Genomic DNA, 19,533 nt, shown 5'->3' on the forward strand with positions numbered 1-19,533 from the left:
TAGCAGCTTCCTGGGTGAATTGAGAGCCTTTTGTGCTTTCCCTGGTCAGTGGGAATAAATTGCTCCGCCTTCCTCCATAAGACGCCTGGAGAGCGGCGAAGCCCCGCCTCCTCAGCTGGGGCTGAGCGTGCCTGGCCGGAGGGGGGAAGGGCTGGAGTACAGAACTAGGAAAGGTCTAGAGTCACGGTTCAATGGTCGGGGGTATACCTTGCTTGCTGAAAACAAACGCATTTCCCACACACACACAACATAAGACCAGTTAGACAAGAACTCCTCTCCTCACTGGCTTTTCTGTGTGAAGGCAGAAGAACACGCTGCTGCCTCATCGCTTAGTTAAAATCCTGGAGTAGCTCTCGCGTCTTCCTTGGGCGGTGGAGAGGGAGAGGGAGATGGCTTCAGGAACCAGAGAACTGGCGGGGCAGCCTGGCCGTTCATCAGTCCTAGCTCTTCCCGCCACCCGTGTGGGGGTGGAAGTTCACAAAATTGCACCTCGGAATCATGGCACGCTGCGTGACTCTATCATGAATGACGTCTATATAAACTGGAAACGCGGCAGCCAGCCTTCACTTCCGGCATCACATCCGGTATGGGCGGAGCTGGCGAGAGAAGCCGGAAGTAGCTTTGGTGGTTCTGTTCCTGCTGCTCTCTGTTGCTGCTGAGTTGTGCACCTCTGGGACAGGTGAGGCCTCTGGGGATTGTCTGGCCCTTGCAGCGGGGGGTTCTGGGAGTTGTAGTCAATAACATCTGGGTATCCCTGTTAGAGGGAAGACTGACCCACCCCCTTGCAGGTTGGGTGTGTGTGTCTCGCTCTCAGTTGACTATCCCGTGGCTCAGCCCAGCAGGGAACATTGTGGCTGGGGATGATGGGAGTTGTAGTCCAGCCACACCAGGGGACCCCACTTGGAGAACCCCAGGCCCTTTAATGCTCTGGCTCCTATAGAAGAGTGAGAGCCGGTCAGTCTCCCTGCACTCCCCAAAGGGCGCCTTGTTCCGCAGGTCCATCTCCCTTGTGTTCAGGAGGGTTTGCCCACCTGAGGTCATTGTGGCAGGGGGTGATGGGCACTGTAGTCCAGTAGCAACTGGAGAGCCTCAGGCTGGTACTCCTTGGCGCCTGCTGCAATTTGGCTGGGTGGCTGCTGCATGTCTCGTAGTGCTGAGTGTGTGACTGCAGACTGGACAGAGCGGAAGTGGTTTTAACTGAGTCTTCAGAGTGGGCCCAGCCGTCCGCCGGGGAGCTTCCTCCTGGAGTTCTGAGCAACACTCTGGCTTTTATCGTTGCAGCTGCAGGGCGAGGGAGCAGTGGCTGAGACGCAGCAGCTTGCCCAAGGCCCCCAGGGGGATGGGTGGCAGAGGTGGCTTATTATAGGTGTTGGTGTGTCTTATTATACAATGCTAGCCTACATACATGGCACTTCAGCAGACGAGTCCCTGCCCCAAGGGGCTTCCAACTTAAAATGTAAGAGGAAAGAGGGGGAATTGTAGGCGGGGAAACCACAAACAATATGCACTTAAGTTACGGGTACTTAAGATTTAGAAAAAAGACAACTGTGGGGAGACACGATAGAGGTCTATAAAATCATGCATAGTGTGGAGAAAGTGGATAGAGAGGAATTCTTCTCCCTCTCACATAACACTAGAACCAGGGGTCGTCCCATGAAATTGATTGCCAGGAAATTTAGGACCAACAAAAACGGAAGTCCCTTTTCATACAACGCATAATCAACTTGTGGAATTCTCTGCCACGAGATGGGGTGACAGCCAACAACCTGGATGGCTTTAAGAGGGGTTTGGATAACTTCATGGAGGAGAGGTCTATCAACGGCTACTAGTCGGAGGGCTACAGGCCACCTCCAGCTTCAAAGGGAGGATGTCTCTGAGTACCAGTTGCAGGAGAGTAACAGCAGGAGAGAGGGCCTGCCCCTTTCAGCTCCTGCCTGTAGGCTTCCAGCGCATCTGGTGGGCCCCTGTGTGAAACAGGACTAGATGGCCCTGATCCAGCAGGGCTGTTCTTATGTTCTAAGATTGGTTACGGGGGGTTGTGAAAGTTAAGAGTTTTGCCCAAATGCTTCATGAAAAAGGTGGGTCCTGGGGAGGGATTTGAAGCAAGCACAAGAGAGAGTATGGCACCGGTATTCTGGGAAACAGCTCCAAGTACAAGTGAAAGGGAGGGAGAGGATGGAGTTGCTTGAAAGAGAGGGAGATGTTCAGATGGCTGAGAGTGCTGGGACAGAACTCCATATCCCACATGCTGCCCAGTGAACTCCAAGATGAATACTTCTTGGAGATTTTCAGGTGGAGAGATGAGCTGGGTGCCTCAGTACAAACAAGCAAGGTCAAGAGTGATGGTTCAGCCAGTAGCACTTAATAATGCTGGGTCTGGAAACAGACTAACCAGTCAAGGGGACAAAATTACTGGGGAAAATAAGGGTGTGTCCTGCTACTGGCCCCCCAGCATTGCTGATTAATGCTGAAACAGATGGGGTGTGGCAGAACGATGGCTACTAATCTGGTGGCTATAGGCCACCTCCAGAGGCAAGATGCCTCTGAATGCCAGTTGCAGGGGAGCAGCACCAGGAGAGAGGGCATGCCCTCACCTCTTGCCTGTGGGCTCCCCAGAGGCATCTGGTGGGTGTGAAACAGGGTGCTGAACTAGATGTGCCTTGGGCCTGATCCAGCTGGGTTAAGGTAAGGGAAATGGAGAAACTGATCTCCTAGTATATTTTTTGGCGGTGGCAGCGGTGGTGGTGGGGAGGTTGCTTTGCTCTTTAACAGCCAGGCATAAAGGAGGAATTTCTAGTAAATGGAGTCAGGAGGAAAAGTACAAGGATAAAAGTCTTTAACACACATGCAGTTCTCTCTCTTGGGCAGAGGGCTTAGAGAAGATTGCTAGTTCTCAGCAGTTGAGAAAAGGTAGTTGGTTACAAGCCACAGTTAACTCTTATGCCACCCTGAAAAGATCTTATGGAAGGTAGTTCTGCACCATGTAGAACCCGACACCAAACAGATTGCAGTGTGGGGGGAAGTGTAATACCCAGCTGTATGACAGCATGAAGGGAAGTTTCTTTCTAGAATTTCCACATGGAAGTTTTTGCTCTCCCTTTATAGCTGGTGTCTTACAACAGACGTGTGTAGGTGGTTACTCCTTGCTTCACTAGACATCCTGAGATGTGACTGACTGTGGAAGATATTTGTTTATATCATTTTTTTCAGAAAATCCTGAGGGAAGTGTGAGCTTCGAGCTGGTTTAACTACGTTTGTAAGAGGTATCTTCACCAGTATCCTTCGGCTAACCAAGTACCAGGCCACCTGCTTCTGGATCCACAAGGATAAATGAGAGGCCATATCCCCGGAAGGCCTCGGGTTTCCTTTGCAGTTCTTCCGAGACACCAAAGCCTATCTGGACACAAATGCCTTCAGTACAAGCCATATCTCTTCTCTCCACAGACTGACCCCTATGCCTGACCACACAGATGTCAGCCTGCCTCCAGAGGACAGAGTCAGGGGTCTTATCCAAATTGGGAGTAGTGTGGAGGTGAATGAGGATGTCCCGCCACGGAGGTACTACCGGTCTGGGGTTGAAATCATCCGAATGGCAGCTATCTATTCTGAAGAAGGCAACATCGAGCGTGCCTTTATATTATACAACAAGTACATCACGTAAGAAATCTATACATTCTCCGTCATAACACAAGACCCTTTGTTTTAATAAGCCGTTCAGGTACCTTGCATTACAAACCAGTTGAATCCCCTGGAGCTCTGTTGGGTTCTGGTACAGCTCCTTTCCCCAGTAGTGACTTGTTCTAAGGGGGCGGGGCGGGGTGGGATGGGGCTGCCAAATGAGGCAGATCAGGTTGCTCCTCTTTCTCCCACCCCGCCCGAGAGCTGCGCTGCCTGCAGGCTGACCATTTATTAACCGCACAGCTCTACCTGATGAATGGCCAGCCTGTAGGGATGCACACAAATGAGATAGTCCACTCCTGGGAGGTGTGTGTGTGTGTGTGTTAGCTTTAAGGAACAGGGAGGGTGCCCATTTCTCCCCACTGGCACCGTCCCCCAAAGCGCTAGTGCAGGGCTGCTGCATACCTCCTTGCAGCCCCAGTCAGTGCTGTAGCAGAAGTGGCCGGTGCGCATGCGTGGCGTGCACACGTGCTCCGGCCACTCCCGGCATGACACTGACCAGGGCTTCAAGGAGATACACAGCAGCCCTGCATCCACATTTTTGGGGAAAGTGCCGGTGGGGGCATGGGCACCCCCCGCCACCGAACCAGTCCGAATGCTGGGCCTCTGAACTGGTTCCTGCACATCCTACCAGCCTGCAGTCAGCCCGGCTTGGGCGGGATGGGAGAGAGAGAAGCTGCCTGATCCACTGCTGCTGCTGAGAAGCAGAGGCAGCTGCGCTCCTTTGGCGCCCCCCTGACTGGCTGGGACGGGCCACGACTGCCTCTTTCCCTTGCTGGGCTGCTGTGTGGGTGGGCTGCCAGCCAAGGATCCAGAATTAGCCTGGACAGTCCAGGAATTGGACGTCCTGTCCAGGATGTAGAAAAAGTGTTGTCTTTGATATGAGATCTCCAGGAATTTGAGCGGGGAAATTCCTTTAACAATTTGTACCCGTTTTTCTGGTGCTTCTCTCCAGGCATTGTACCTAGACGGTGTCAGTGTTGAAAAGGCCCATTTTCTTACTCTTTTTGTGGCAAAAGTGCTGCCAACTGGCTAGGTAGGTCTCTGTGGATCAGGACTCAAATTTCAGGTTCCAGGGAGCTGTGGTGCCCAGTCTAGGCTGTTCAGAAGTAGAGCTATTCGATAAAATATCCATTTCTCCCAGGCAGCCCCGTTCCTTTTCTAAGTAGGGTCCTTGTAAGGAGGATAAAGAGAAGCCCATTTACGCTCCCCCTCCACGGAATCAATCACGAAACCCCATAAGTTTGTCAAGGGTCTCTTGGTCTGGCTCCTAAGTCTTTGGACTCGTAGAGCCAAAGATAATTTGCAGGGCCTGCAATAGATGACTCGGGAAATGCCCCCCCCCTTTCTAGATCATCCCTGGGGTTAGTGAGGGGGGTAATGGGCCTCTGGGCTTAGCTGTGAAGTATCTGGAGTCCCCTCTTTTTCTAGTGACCTTGTTGGGGGTCCCGCTTCTCTCTAGAACACTCACTGCCTGATGCAGCACCTGCTGTCTTGTAAAGGTAAAGAAATGCAAGGAGCAGCTGACCTTGGTCTGCCCGTGAGGATGAACTTCAGCGAAGCCTGTTCAGAATTGGCTACCTTTCTGAATGGCCACGAATCACAAGGTCTGCTGAAAGCAGCAGGAGTGGACCCCAGGTGTAGAAGAAAAGAAATAAAAAGTTCCAGATCCAACAATGGGCACCTTATAAAACCGTAATCAAACAGAGTAAACTAGCCGACCCTGCACAGAGCATCTGTGTGCTCTTTGGGGCCGGCTACCTCTCCAGGACACACATTCCAAGGCTCACCCAGGAGAATTAAATATATAGATGCTTAATCCAGGTTCCTTTAATGTCTCATCTGCCCTTGGGTTACAGTCATATTTCTTTTGCATTTTTATTGTATTCCTAACCCTCCCCTGTGCAAACAATGCTGTAGGGAAGACCCTGCAAATTGCCCTCCAAGCCCCCCTGTGGAGCACGCTGTCCAATCCTGGCTGAAAAACTAAGGCTTGCATGTTGCACTCTGCTCCCATTTCTTGAGTGTGGAAGCATCACCCAAATATTGGTGTGTAGCTCTTGCTCCTTGGCCAGCTGGGCTTATTTCTTACTAGGCCAAGACAATGCTCTCCCCATCTTTCCCCTGGGAGCCTTGGCCTTTCTCTGCATGGCTTGGCTAAGGAGCCCCCAAGTGCACGTTTTCCCTCGGACCTCGGAGTGAAAGGCTCAAAGGCCTTGAATGCACTGCAGCTTAACGTCGCCAGATCAAAATGTGCTCCGTTGTTGGAACTCCATATAAATCGGTCTGAATAGTGTCATGGGTATTCCAGGTGTTGGGAATCGGGGTTGGAAAATTACTTCCAACGCCTGCTAGAAGGCAATATCTGCCTTTTTGCAGGCCATGCCCTTGCGATTTTTCTCTACAGTTCCAGCTGGTGGTTCAAGACCATTCCCAAAGAACCACCTCCCTTGTAGTCTTGCTGGGATCATAGTGCCCTTCCTTTCTGCAGAAAACGGGCGCATTACATGGGGCAGGATCGCATGCCAGCTTCGTCTCTTTCTTGAGATAACTGACGTCAGAACAGTAGTACATCTGCTGGTCACCTCCAGACTGGATTACTGCAATGCACTCTGTGTGGGGCTGCCTTTGTACGTATTCCGGAAACTGCAGTTGGTCCAGAATATGGCAGCCAGGTTCATCTCAGAGAGACCATATCACAACTATCTTAAAAGATCTACATTAGTTGCCAATAAGTTTCCAGGCAAAATACACGGTCTTGGTTATAACCTATAAAGCCCTAAACAGCATAGGCCCTGGGTATTTAAGAGAATGTCTTCTTCACCATGAGCCCCACCGCCTGTTAAGATCATCAGGAGAGGTTCGTCTGCGGTTGCCACCAGCTTGTCTGGTGGCTACTCGGGGACAGGCCTTCTCCATTGCTGCCCTGAGGCTTTGGAAGATGCTCCCTGCTGAAATAAGAGCCTTTCCATCTCTGACATCTTTAGGCTGTCGAGACACATTTGTTCACCCTGGCTTCTATTTAGATACTGTTTTAATAGTTTTTAATAGTTTTAAAGTTATTTTAAATAGTTGTAATGTAAAGAGCCCCTGGTGGCGCAGTGGTAAAACTGCCGCCCTGTAACCAGAAGGTTACAAGTTCGATCCAGAATGTTGGGGGCAATATGCTAAATCATTGTAAACCGCTTAGAGAGCTCCGGCTATAGAGCGGTATATAAATGTAAGTGCTATTGCTATTGCTATTAGCCTTTGTATTTGTTGTTTTTATTGTATCGTTGTAAACCGACCAAAGACTTGCGTTTTAGGCGGTATATACATATGTTAGATGAATGAATGAATGTGTTCCCATGGATCCTCCTGTGGGGTTCCTCCCTTTCAGTCCATTTGCTCCCCAACCAAGAGGCCTTTTCTGTCTCGGCTCTGAGAGTCACAGCCTGTCAGGCTTCAAAGTCCAGGGGATTAGAGTGAGCCCTTTCCTGCTCAGTGCTGCAGACCAGCTGGGTGCAAACAAGTATCTTGGCTGTGTTTAAAGGCAAGTCTCTCTGGTTTGTGTCTTTTGAAGGGCTTATTCCCAAATAAGTGCACATAAAATTGTAGCCTTACAGTATCGGGTACTGTTGAAACTCACTAGTGTATTGCAAGTCCCATTCTTGGTGGTTTCAAAAATGTCCGAAGTCAGTGCTGAATGCTCAGTAGCCCAGAACATGTGCCCCATCTCCTCTCCCCCCCCACCCCCGGCCAAGCTGCTGCTGCTCCCACCCCCCGCAGGCTGCCCTGCCTGCTCACTTCTCTTGCCTCAGCCCTGTTACATTCAGTACATTTTTTCCTGATTAGCATCGCCTTCCGCCTCCCTTAACCCCCAGTGCTTCCTCAACTTTTATGGGCATTACTGGAGGAAAAATGGGCCAAGGGACCTGTTAAGTGTAAAGCTTGGTGGAAGCCTTCCAGCTCTCTTCCTTGCTGGCACCGAGTCAGCCTCCCTTAACTAAACAAATGCTCTAATGGCGTCTCTGCCGTGGCAGCCACCCGTGCGGGAGTGGAGCGGTGAACTCCCGAGGTGGCTCAAGTATAGATGGCCTTTCCGGCTGGCTGTGTGTGTGTCCGAGTGTCCTGACGGCAAGGGCGACTGTGGCACAGGCCTCCCTGGGCTGGAGCCTGCTTGGCCGGCTTCTGCATTCTCAGGGGCTGCTCTGCTCCACAGTCACTACTCTAGAGATGGGACTGTCCTTTGGGGGCACTCTGGGTAGTTCATGAAGTGGGCGCATCCAGCAGAAGGAGCCTCTCTGGTCTGGAGTGGACGCGGTCAGGTGACCTGAGCTCATGGACAGGCGTGCCAGGAAGCCAACGTGCTTCTTCCCGCTAGGTCTCCCGAAGAGGCAGCCTGGCGCACTGGCCTTCTCTCTTCCCAGAATGCAAGAAGGGAGGAGCAGTACAATGGAACTTGTGTTAAAGTCGAACACTGAGCACCCCCTTCTTCAGCCACAGCTTGGCGATCATTTGGTGGGCTGCTTGTGACCGTGGGCTCACAGCCAGTCATGCTTGCCCTCAGCAGTCACCAGAGTAAAAATAGGTTTGCTTTGCTAAAGTGGGGTGTCTTTACATTGCAAACTGGGTCATCTGTGGGAGGGGAACCATGTTCTTTGACCCCAGGGTGTGCCTGGAGTATCTTGGCTGGTGCGTTGGTGTTCTGCAAGCTGCTCCACACCATGGTCCATTTCAGATGTCTTGGCAAACTCTGGTTCTGGTTTGTTAACTAGCTATGGCTTGTCTAAAGCAGTTCCTCAGCCTCTCGTATTCAACCTGGACAGTAATTAGTTATCAGAGTTTCTTTCTGATCAAGCTGCACAAGCCTGACCTTAGCCATGGGGGGCGCTTGTGCTGAGCAGACCCCCTGAGCACAGCCATGGCTTCGTCTCACCTCTCTGTTCCCAGGCTCTTCATTGAGAAACTCCCAAAGCATCGTGATTACAAAACCGCGGTCATCCCTGAGAAGAAAGATACTGTGAAAGTAAGTGGCAGCGTTTGGGGGAAAATGTCCCCTTCTATCAGAAAGGGTTCTCCTAGAAAAATGCTGCTGCTCCCAACGTTGGCAACGAGAAGGGAGAGGCTGACTCGCCAAGTGTGGCACCAGCTTAAAGCAGCAGCTGCTCCTTTGCAGTGAACTGCGTCGTAGCTGCCACCGCCTGGTGAATTCACACACCATGCACTTACGATGCTCATTTGGTTAGGGGAGAGAACTGGACTCCCCCCCCCCCTTCTTCCCCTTCCCCTGTTCTTTGCTCCTGCAGCCTTCTCCTCCTAGACCTTTTTTCCTGCTGCAACTCTCCTAGAAGATTCACAAATATCAAGTTCATTTCCCGTTTGTAGGATATGGATCATAAAGCTGCTTCCTGCTGTCAGATTGTGAATCAGTGTTTCATCTTCTGACTGGCTGCAGCTCCTTAGGTCTTGGCTCTGCCACCCGAGATCTTTCTAACTGGAGATGCCACCAGAGAGTGAACCTGCATGCACAGCAGGTCCTCTGCTGAAACGGGAAGCACACGTCTTCTCGGGGCCTTGTGACGATGAGGGGGCTGATACCTTTTCTCCTGTGCTAAGGAGGCTTGTTGTTGCCTTTCCTCTTGAGTCTCGCTCCTGGCTCCCGCTCACTCCTGTGCTCATCTCCGTGGGGTTTGTGCAGAAGGACATCCTGGTGGATTGGGCCCCAGGACCAGACCTTCCTGTCTCCCTTAATGGTGCCCAGACACCCTAACTGGCCACACATCTCAGAGCTGTGCTGTTGCTGATCGCAGCTTCTGTTCTATATTTAATGGTCTTTTGATTTCCCCCCCCTTCCAGAAACTAAAAGAAGTTGCATTCCCTAGAGCCGAAGAGCTAAAGAAGGAGCTTTTAGAGAGATACAACCGGGAATATGAAGTGTACAACACACAGAAGGTCAGTCGGGGGCAGTGGAAGGTTTGGACTACACTCTTAGAAGTTTGCCTGTGTGAAGGCCGATGCTTGGGGTCCGTTAGACCCACCATGGGTATGTTTGGCCCTTTATTTAAAACGTGTGTGCCCCAGCAGTGGCTCTTCCTAAGGAGCCAGGGGGGTGCCAAAGGAGGCTGCTTGAGTGGCTCCTCTCTCTCCCGCCCCGCCTGCAGGCTGGCCATTCATCCGGTAGAGCTGCGCAATGGGCAGCCCCTCCCAGTTCGGTCAAAAACAGCACTTCAGAAGCTACAAAATGACTCAAAACAGGTTTTCTCAAACTTTGGCCACCAGATGTCGTTGGACCACAAAGGCCGGGGAGGATGGGAGCGTGAGTCCAATAGCATCTGGCAACCGAAGTTTGAGAGAGTCTGTCTTAAAACACAGTGGAAATTAAAGTGTTGATCTTTATTTCTGGAGCACTTACATACATGAGACTGAAGTGTAAAAATCAAATGTGTTGTCCTGGCTGTTCTTAAAATAACAAACTAATAAATCCATCAGAATAAATATATGTTTTGTTTTTAACCCGACGAAAGGAGCCAGCAGCTGGTGGTTCTCTCCCCCACACCTGGTGGCCAGACGAAACCAGAGATGCTGGCTTCATCCTGTTCTGGTCTCCTCGTCCTGTTCTCTTCTTGCACACAGGAATCTGCCTTATGGTGACTCAGCGAGAAGCATTGTCTGTTGTGACCAGCAGCAGCGGCTGCTCTGGGGCTTTGGGCAGGAGTTCCATCCACAGCCCTGCTCCCTGAGGTCCTTTAAATGGAGATTCCAGGGGCTGAGCTTGGGCCCAGGGACCCAGCGCAGAGCATGTCCCCTTCCTTGGAGTTATGGCCGCTCCCCACTTAGTTATTTGGGGGGAGGCATCGCGGCGAGGACAAGGGTGCTGCTGTTGTGTTGCATGAATTGTCCCCTCTGCTAAGCAGGGTCTGGCCTGATTTGTGTTTGAAAGGGAGACTACATGTCAGCACTGTGAGATATGGGGATGGGGCCATTCTAGGAAGAGCAGCGTCATGCAGAAGGTCCCAGGTTCAGTCCCTGAACATCTCCAGGTGGGGCTGGGCAAGACTCCTGCCTGCAACTTTGGAGAAGCCGCTGCCAGTCTGTGTGGACAATACTGAGTGGGATGGACCAAGGGTGTGACTCGGTCAAGGGCAGCCTCCTCTGTTCCGAATGGCCAGTGGCTATTCCTCTGGCCCTTGGGAAGGAACCGGGGCTTTTCAGTGGGCATTGCCTGTCATTCATCTTAGACCATTCCCTCGAGCACCTGCTTTACATGAAGAAGGTCCCAGGTTTCCTCCCTGGCGGCAGCCTCTCCAGATGGGGCTGGGAGAGATTCCTCCTGCCTGCAGCCTTGGAGAAGCTGCTGCCAGTCTGGGTCGGCCGTCCTGAGCGGGGTGGGCCGAGGGTCTGGCTGGACGCGCAAGGCAGCTCCCGGCGTGCCTGTGGTGTGGCTGGCCGCCCTGGGCTTCCTGGCCTGCGGTTCTCGTTGCAGAAGCAGCAGCAGGAGGAGTCGATGCGCAGCCTGGCCCTGCAGCAGCAGCTGGAGGAGGAGAGGAGGCGGGTGGCCCTGATGAAGCAGCAGCAGGCGGAGCAGGAGCAGTTCCACGCCTTCGAGGAGATGATCCTGCGCCAGGAGCTGGAGAAGGAGCGCCTGAAGATCGTGCAGCAGTTTGGGAAGCCGGAGCTGGCCCCCGACTCCTCGGAGGGCCACTTGATCCCTGGCGTGCCCAAGCCCCCCACGGACCCTCCTGCCCAGCCTTGGAGCCCCAGCGGAGGCGCCGGGCCCCCCAAGCCCCCCACCGTGGACAGGTCTCTGAAGCCGGGATCCGCGGGCAGTCCGGAAAGCAGTTAGTATCTCTTGGGATTAACCGGACCGGCTTTGCTTTTGCTCTTTCATACTTGGCGACAGTCTCCCCAGGGCCAGACGTGCCTCTCCCGCTCCCCCCGCCCAAATCCACACTGCAACATTCACGTCTTGTACAATTAAATTGCGGCACTTGAGCCCGTTACAGTCCTGGTTCTGTCAGACCGGGAGTGTCTTGGCGGAAGAGCTCTCGCTTTGCCACCTGGAACCCGCTTGCTGCCAAAAATCAAGGCTCTCCTCCCCCCTCCACCCATTCCCAAGTGCAAAAACCAAGTGTGGCGCGCACACACACACACCCCGGGCCCAACCCAAGGGACACCTCCTTAAAGCCTATCCATGAGGCACGGTGTCCCGGCTGAACAGGCAGCAGCCCGTCTGCAGCGTCGCCAGGGCCGGGGCAGAAGCTCACACCCCTGGGCCTGGGAGATCTAGCAGTCGCCTGCTCAAAAGCCTGCCCTGTGCCCTGCCGTCCCCTCGTTGGCTCTCGGGGCAGGAGTGTCTCCCCAAGCGTTGGAGAGGGCGCTTCCTCGGAGCCTTCCTCAAGCCTGCCTGCTTGAGCTCTTAGCTGGAGATGCTGGTGCTGCACCCACCATCTGGTTAGCGCTGGGCCTTCTCACCCGAGGGTGGCTCCCGGCATCAGCTCCCCATCTGTTCTTGCTTTATCTGCCCACTAGACGTCTGCCCAGTTCTTTCTGCAAGCCGTTCTGAGCTTGGGAGGGACACGGTGTCTCTGATTGTCCTTGCTGAGTGCTGTCAAGAAGACTCGTGTCTGTAAAACGGCTGTAGGGATGGCACAGGCCCCAGAGGTTTTTTTGGCTCTGGCTGGACACCCGTTTGATTCTGCCCCAGGTGCCCAGCGGCCCACCCGTGGCAGCTTTTGGCTGCTGCGTGCTCTGCTTGAAACCAGTGTTGGCTCTGAAGTGTAGAGCTCAAAACAAGCTTTTTGTGTGGCCTGAATTCTCTCAAATGCCCAACCGAGGCGGCAGGCCTGGCCAGGCTTGTATCGCTTCGTGCTGCCAGTGGGAGTTCTGCGTGGACTGAGTGACGATCCTGCGTGCGACTCGCCCCACACAGAGACCTGGCAGGTTGGGGAGAAGGCTGAGAGGCTAGCCTTCTCCCTGACGCACGAGTTTGCTCTTGGCAGGGAGTCCTTCCGAGGGAGGATCGCTCAGCCCTGTGGGCCTCTGCCTGCAGTTTCCGGGGTGCCACCCAGGCATGTCTGCTGTGTGAGAACGAGGCCTGGCGTAAGCCTCTGACCCGGCTCGTCAAACTCTGTATCTGCAGGTGCAGCACTAGGAGGGCTTCGCCATGTTGTTGTTCCCAGGGAGCTCTGCCACAAATTCCTCCAGCTAGCGGATGCGAATACAGCACGCGGTGTGGAGACGTGCGGGATCCTTTGTGGGAAGCTGGTAAGGTGACTTCTGGGTAATCGTGTATCTCGGGGGTTCCCCAACCTGGGTCCCCAGCTGTTGCTGAACTACAACTCCCATCATCCCCAGCCCCCATGGCCTTTGTGGCTGGGGGGTGATGGGGGTTCCAGACCAACCACATCTGGGAACCCAGCTCAGAGGCTCCCTGCTGTCTCTGGTGGCTTGAAAATGTCTCAGTTCTAGTTATTCGGCTTGCTTTTCATCGTGTCCATTGGCTGTACACCTCGGAGAGCTGTTTATAAAACAGACTAAAACTGAGTGTGTGACATATGGGGGAGTATCCATGAGCATTCTAACTGGGTGGTGTGAAAAGTGTCAGCAAATTTTAGAAGCTGGCTGTTTAGCAGATTCCTCCATCCTGCTTTTCTGCCATTTAGGTCTTTAAGGAAGTTTTGAGAAGGAATGAATAGCTTTATTATGATCATAGATAAGACATAAACATAACAGATTACAGGGGAGTTTTTAAATAATATTTGGCATAACATTGTCTTCAGCCTTCGTCGTGATGGGCTGCCACATGCAGTTCTTCTGCCTTGGGACAAAGCAGCTCTTCCCCCCCCCCCCCCGCATGTCATGACATCTGGGGATGCCTCCGTAGTGGCAGGAGGCAAGAAGCAAATCCCCCAGACCAGTCCCAGGACAGAGCAGTCTGGGTGGCTCCTGCTGCTACCAAGTTCTTCTTGGCAGTTAGACTCCTCCAGTTAGGGCTGTCCTCCCTCCGCAAGGCCAAAGGCAGCTCTGGCGGTTTTGGGGAGGGCCCAGGGGCAAAGAACAGGGCCTTCCCAGCAGCCCCTACCCTTCAGACCAGTCTGGGAGCAGACCAACTCCTGGATTGCCTGGATTAGGACGGCTTGGTGGAGGCAAGAGAAAGCCGCCCTTTCTGGAAGATGCTTCCTGTCGGGACAAAAGGGTTTGGGTGCAGGCTGGGTAAAAAAGGCTACGAGTGGGGACAAGCATGACTAGCTAAGCAGGGTCCACCCTGGTTGCATAGGAATGGGGGACTAGAAGTGTGAGCCCTGGAAGGTATCTCCGTTCAGGAATGGGGCCGCTCTGGGAAGAGCATCTAGGTTCCAAGTTCCCTCCCTGGCAGCATCTCCAAGCGAGGGCTGGGAGAGACTCCTGCCTGCAACCTTGGAGAAGCCGCTGCCCGTCTATGAAGACAATCCTAAGCTAGATAGACCAATGGTCTGACTCAGTACATGGCAGCTTCCTCTCTTCCTATGACTGACTATGGAGAGTGGAGAAGGCAGGGAGTTGGGAGGGGAACCCACCAGTGGTCTTGGTGAGGCCTGGGTCCTGAAGCTGGCTTCTCCCCAGTCAGGCGGTGTTGTCTGCACTGTCTGGCAGCCACTTGCCAGGATCTTCCCCAGCCCTGCCTGGAGGTGCCCCCTGGCCCTCTGCATACAGAGCAGGGGCTCTGCCATGGACCTGTGCCCCCCTCCCAGCAGGACTAGTCGGCAGGGCCCTGTGGGGCTAGTAGGGCAGACAAGAAGAGAGAGACTGCAGCAGGAGGCGGGGGCTGGGGGGCACCATCCCACTAAGCAGCAGCCCAAACTACTCCATGTGGGTTAGAAGCCGGGGGTCGGGTGCTGGGCCCCCAGAGGGAACCTGGGCCCAAGCGATGGTTTCCGAGCATGTTGGCAGGTCATTTGGGCTGGCTTCACTGGGTCCACCCGGCCTTTTTATGGGGCAGGGGGAGGTTGGCGGCTGTGCTGATGTCTCCCCTGTGCCACTTGGCCTTTCTCTCCTCCCCGCAGATGCAGAACGAATTCACCATCACCCACGTGATCATCCCCAAGCAGCACGGGGGCCCCGACTACTGCAACACGGAGAACGAAGAGGAGCTCTTCCTGGTCCAGGACCAATACGGCCTCATCACTCTGGGGTGGATCCATGTAGGCCTCTGCGCAAGCTCTTCCGGGGGGGGGGGGCGGCTTGGGGGGGGGCTCAGGCTTGAGTGGCGGTCTTTGTACTTGCCCCCAAAGTGCCGGCTGCCGGCGTGGGGCCGAGGAGGGAGTTGGATCCCCCAAGGGGAGTGTGGAGCTTAGCCCTGGGCAGCGCCGGTTGGTTTCAGTCAAGCCTGTGCAGGAGCCTTTCCCAGTGGACTGTGCTCGTGATGGTGAGGGAGGGGGAGTGACTGTGTGAGCCTCCTCCTTGAAAGGCCAGCATGCCTTGGGCCATCCCAGTGCGGACTGCCCCCTTCCCCCATCCTTACACGCGGGGCCACGACCCACAGCCGTGCTCTCGTGCTGCTGCTCCCCTTCATGTCTAGGTCCTTGGGTGCCCAGATGTTGTGGGGCTGGCTTTGCACTCGGCTGCCTTATCTGCTGGGACAGCACCGAATCTAGCCACCCATCCTCCAGCCGTTTGGGACTGCGGTCTGACCCGAGGGAGGAGTCTGTGTGAGAGAGTGCACACACAGTCTCTAATTAGAAAGAGAAAATGCCAGGTTGCCTGGAATCACAAGGTCCTTCCTGTCTAAGGAAACCCAGGTGCTCAGCTGGTGACTCGGAAGAACAAGCTGTGCCCGTTTTGCTGCCTGGCTTCTTAACTCTCGGCTTCTCCTTCTCCTCCTCCTCTAGACTCATCCTACCCAAACAGCTTTCCTCTCCAGCGTGGACCTCCACACACACTGCTCCTATCAGATCATGCTGCCAGAGTCTATAGCGATTGTGTGTTCGCCAAAATACCAGGAGTGAGTATGTGGGGGTGCATTTGCCTGCGTGTTCCATCCATTCCACACCACGTTCCCATGGGGAACTTGGCCAAGAGCAGGGAGGAACATCAAAGCAGGGCATCCCAATAACACCTGGAATGAAGCACGATCCAGGCGAGAGGTCTAGAAGGCCAAGGCTGCACTCTCCTCCATCTCAAGTGGTGCCTCTTACTGGCCTCTGTTTCTTCCACAGCATGCAGACTTCCCAGTTGTCTCTGCCCTTTGCATCACTGGCATGGGGGCTACCTTTGGGTCTGTGCCAAAGCAGCTGAAGCCATTTGTGGGTGTTGAGAAGTCCAGCTGATCTCGTTTGCAATTGCTCTTTCTAGGACGGGGTTCTTTAAACTGACAGACCATGGCATGGACGAGATCTCCTCCTGTCGTCAAAAGGGATTCCATCCGCACTGCAAAGACCCGCCCCTCTTCACTGTAGGTATCCAAAGAGAAGAGTCCTCAGGTGCTGCCTGGGCTCTTGTTCTTGCTGCAATTCCCGCCTGTGCTGGAATGGCCTCCTAAGCAAGCAGTGGGAGGCAGACGGAGAAGGATCTGTCCCCTGACGTGCCGTTCTGCTCTCCTCGGCGGGCAGGGAGGGTCTTCTCTTCAGCCACCCCCAGCCCTTGTCCTGGGGGTTTTTCTCCCTCCTTCCTGTGGAGTGTTGGGGTGTGGCTGCTTCCTGGCTTGCCAGAAGCAAAGCGTAAGAGACACCCCTGCCTCCGCGAGGGGCTCGTGACTTTGGGCCACTTTGGTTGCTCAGACACGGCAGTGCCCCTCATAGTAACTCTTAGTCCTGTTTTCCAGCTTGTGCATATAATGTGGAGTGTAACAAAACGTGACAGTTGCTGAGACTTTCTGCTCCTTCCCTTCCAGACCTGTAACCACGTGACTGTCATGGAGCGGGACGTGCTGGTCCTGGACCTCCGATAAAGCAGATGCCTTCGTCAACCTTTAACTGCCCTCCGAGCTAATTTATGGTAGCTAACTATAACCCTCTATGCAGCGATCCCCAAGATTTTGCCTGTAATACCACATGCATTTTGCGTTCTCTTTGATACTGTGCATGTGTTAGGCTCTGGGGCCGAAAATAATGAACATAGGAATTTTTTTAATATAAACTGGAATTAACACTAAATTTGTTCTAATTTGGTGTTTGGTTGTGCACTGATCCTCTCCAGGCTTCCTCAGCAGCAAATCACATTCTGAAGCCCGGAAGCCAGATCAAGCAGATTGCAGAACTCCTAAAAAGCTTTTTGCAGCACCTGGCACACAAGTCCTTCACTCAGTTATCTGTCTTCAAATTATGCCCAATCAAGCTGCAAACTGAGGATTCTCTCCAAAGATCTTGAACATTAATGGAAATCTTCTGAAGACTCTGAAGTGAATTTGGAGTGTCAGTACCCAGCAGTGCTGTGCCAACAATTCAGCCTTCCATGAGCAGCTGTGCGGTAACCAAGGAATGTTTACAGTGGGAAGAAAGAGTTGCACATGAGGAAGAGACAAGCCTTGGTGTGGTTGCTGGAAATTCTTGGAGAAATGACCAGTTCTTTCAGGCTTGCTTTTGATGGCCCTGGGGGGGAAAGAGTTCAGAAAGGTGGGGAGCGGGATTCTTTAAAACACCCAATTCCATTTTTACCCCCAAATCTGGCAAAGTGTGAATCAGCACATGATTTGTGCTTTGACCTTTCAGTACTCGGGTCACTTCAGCACTTATTAGGATCAGATTATCTGATACTGAGGATCTTAGTTGGTTTAAAGCCTGGAGCAGTAAAGGACTAGAGTGAGGGTCAGTTGACGTTTTGGTGGCTTTGTGCCGGTAATATACTTGCAGAAAGGACTCCAGTAACTCTGCACTGTGTGGTATGTAGCCCTAAGAGAGTGGTGACGTTGTTGACACTCACCCTGCCTTGTCGTTGGCAGCGGCCTCTTCCAGTCGCCAGAATGGAAATGCCCGAGGTCAGTGGATGAGAAACGTCCTCTCAGAACCAAGGACCCACGTCCCTATTTTGGTCTGCCAGGCACACGGTAGGAGCTGCTCTGCAGATGCCAGTGTCGGAGATGCAGCTAGCCCTGAGCATTTGCTTCCCCCGCTCTTGCTAGCCCCAGGGCCAGTCAGGCCAACGTCTCGGACTGGAGTCCGCTGCGAACCTTGGCAAAGGTGTGTTCTCAGGGGTGAACCAGGAGCTTGTTATTGTCTTGGAGTGCCTTTGCATGTCACACATGCCGCGAGGGCGCGAAGAGCAGGTACCTCATCAGGTTTCCTGTCTCTGCTCTTCGTCACGCTTAGGAACAGGAGACTTTTAGGGAGCCTCCTGCATTAATCCACAGCCTCAGCGGCTGGCCCAGCGGTGGTGCCTGAGCCCACTTTGATCATTGTCCTGCTCTTAGTTAGATGGGTGGTTGATGTCATCCTGCAGAACACATGAATGCAGGGCTTCTCAAACTTGAGTCCCCGGGTGATGGATGGGTCCCCAGGTGTAGTGGGCCTACAAGTTTGAGAAGCCCAGCGTCAACGGTTCTTGCAGGTCCTTGGCTTATACTTGAACTCCTCCACAATCCTCTCTGCAAGAGTTCAGTCTTGCTCTGAGCTAGTTCCCGCACAGAGACACTCTGCACTCATCCTAAATGCTTCTTGATATTGTCAGATACCCAAAGGTACCCACCTTCCCCTTCCTTCCTGGTCCCCTCGTGTGCGTGTATTCCTGCTGAAAGAAAGAAGAACTGGTGTTCCAAGAATGGCTTCCCGGACATTTTCTCCGCCTTCCAAGATTGTAGTAAGAGTGTCTGCTCTGTAATCAGTTTTGACTCTCTCACTGAAGAGTACAATACCACATTTGAAGTCTTTGTTCTTTGTTCTTTTCTGAATTCTGTTCTTGTTCTGCTGAGAGATCTGCCTTTGTTGGCAACCAGGGCACTGTGTGTCCTTGCCCCAAGATCCCTGACTGCCCCTGCACGCTAGTAATGTCTGTCAAAGCCAATGTTGTACAGTTGAATACAGAAAAACGGCACTTTGGATTTGTTTGGTCTTTTAACTGTTGCCTTGAAAGAGCCAAGGGCATTAAAAACTGGCTGTTTCTCCACTCATTTTTCAACCAAGTTTTTTTCACATTGTATGGTTAATACCATTTATGGCAATGGTGGCTCCAGGGCAGGGGGCGGGGCAGGAAGCACCCTCCTTAAACAAGTAGTCTACCCCCACACCTGCTCCCCATTTTCAGCCTACTTTCCAGTAGGCTTATGAGATCACCTGGCATTCTGTGTGTGTGTGTCCGTCCATCCGTGTGTCTCCCCCTGCCATCAACTTCGCAACGCCTGGACCAATATGAACCAAATCGGGTACAGTTGTAGGGACACCTCAATGGTGTAGTCTGTGATGATGTCATCCACGCCTATTCAGAGATGGTGGACGGATAAACTTTTGAGGCGCAAGTGGGCTAACTTGTGAACCGCCTAACTGATTTGAACCAAATTTGCTACAGCTGAATGGACACATAGGGATGCCCCAATGGTGTAGTCTGTGATATCACCCACTCTGATCCAAGATGGCGGATGCATAAACTTTTGAGGCACAAGTGCACTAACTTGAGGACTGTCTAGCCAATTTGAACCAAATTTGGTACAGTTGTAGAGACAGTGAAAGGAAAGTAGGCTGATTAGTTCTTACTAGAACAACTTCTTGTCTCTGAAATCTAAAATGTAAGATACAGTTTGCCCACCCAGAAATGCCCTTTAACCCTTCTGTGCCCCCCTCAATTTTTTTTCTTGTGCTGCCACTGATTAGCATTACTCTAATTCTCTGCAGAAATTGGTTTTTGTTTTTTTAAATGGCAGATATAGAACAGCTGAATCATTCTCTCATTGTTTTTGACCAGAAATTG

At 52.9% G+C, this 19,533-nt stretch overlaps 1 protein-coding gene across 3 annotated transcripts; it reads left to right on the forward strand.

Annotated features, from left to right (window-relative positions):
* The first annotated feature begins 548 nt into the window (after nt 1–548).
* Nucleotides 549–18,735, forward strand: STAMBP (STAM binding protein). Of its 3 annotated transcripts, XM_053270154.1 has the most exons (12): nt 573–679; nt 3,211–3,263; nt 3,445–3,657; nt 8,611–8,686; nt 9,517–9,612; nt 11,144–11,498; nt 12,800–12,924; nt 14,703–14,840; nt 15,528–15,640; nt 15,991–16,090; nt 16,529–16,632; nt 16,834–18,735. In XM_053270154.1, the coding sequence occupies exons 3-11, from the start codon at nt 3,455–3,457 to the stop codon at nt 16,583–16,585; spliced, it is 1,263 nt and encodes a 420-aa protein (XP_053126129.1). In that variant the 5' UTR covers nt 573–679; nt 3,211–3,263; nt 3,445–3,454; the 3' UTR covers nt 16,586–16,632; nt 16,834–18,735. The 3 variants fall into 3 exon arrangements, with proteins under 3 accessions (XP_053126128.1, XP_053126129.1, XP_053126127.1); XM_053270152.1 differs by having other exon boundaries at nt 16,529–18,735; XM_053270153.1 differs by lacking the exon at nt 3,211–3,263 and having other exon boundaries at nt 549–679; nt 16,529–18,735.
* The last annotated feature ends 798 nt before the right edge of the window (nt 18,736–19,533 follow it).

Source organism: Hemicordylus capensis, chromosome 8 (assembly GCF_027244095.1).
Source record: "Hemicordylus capensis ecotype Gifberg chromosome 8, rHemCap1.1.pri, whole genome shotgun sequence".
NCBI classification, from domain to species: Eukaryota; Metazoa; Chordata; class Lepidosauria; order Squamata; family Cordylidae; genus Hemicordylus; species Hemicordylus capensis.

Excerpts from the sequence above, each read along its gene's own strand:
- STAMBP (XM_053270153.1), top strand. The coding sequence starts at position 3,455 with ATGCCTGACCACACAGATGTCAGCCTGCCTCCAGAGGACAGAGTCAGG. Across the intron at positions 9,613-11,143 it reads AAGTGTACAACACACAGAAG|AAGCAGCAGCAGGAGGAGTC; the intron begins GTCAGTCGGGGG and ends TTCTCGTTGCAG. Across the intron at positions 14,841-15,527 it reads TCACTCTGGGGTGGATCCAT|ACTCATCCTACCCAAACAGC; the intron begins GTAGGCCTCTGC and ends CTCCTCCTCTAG.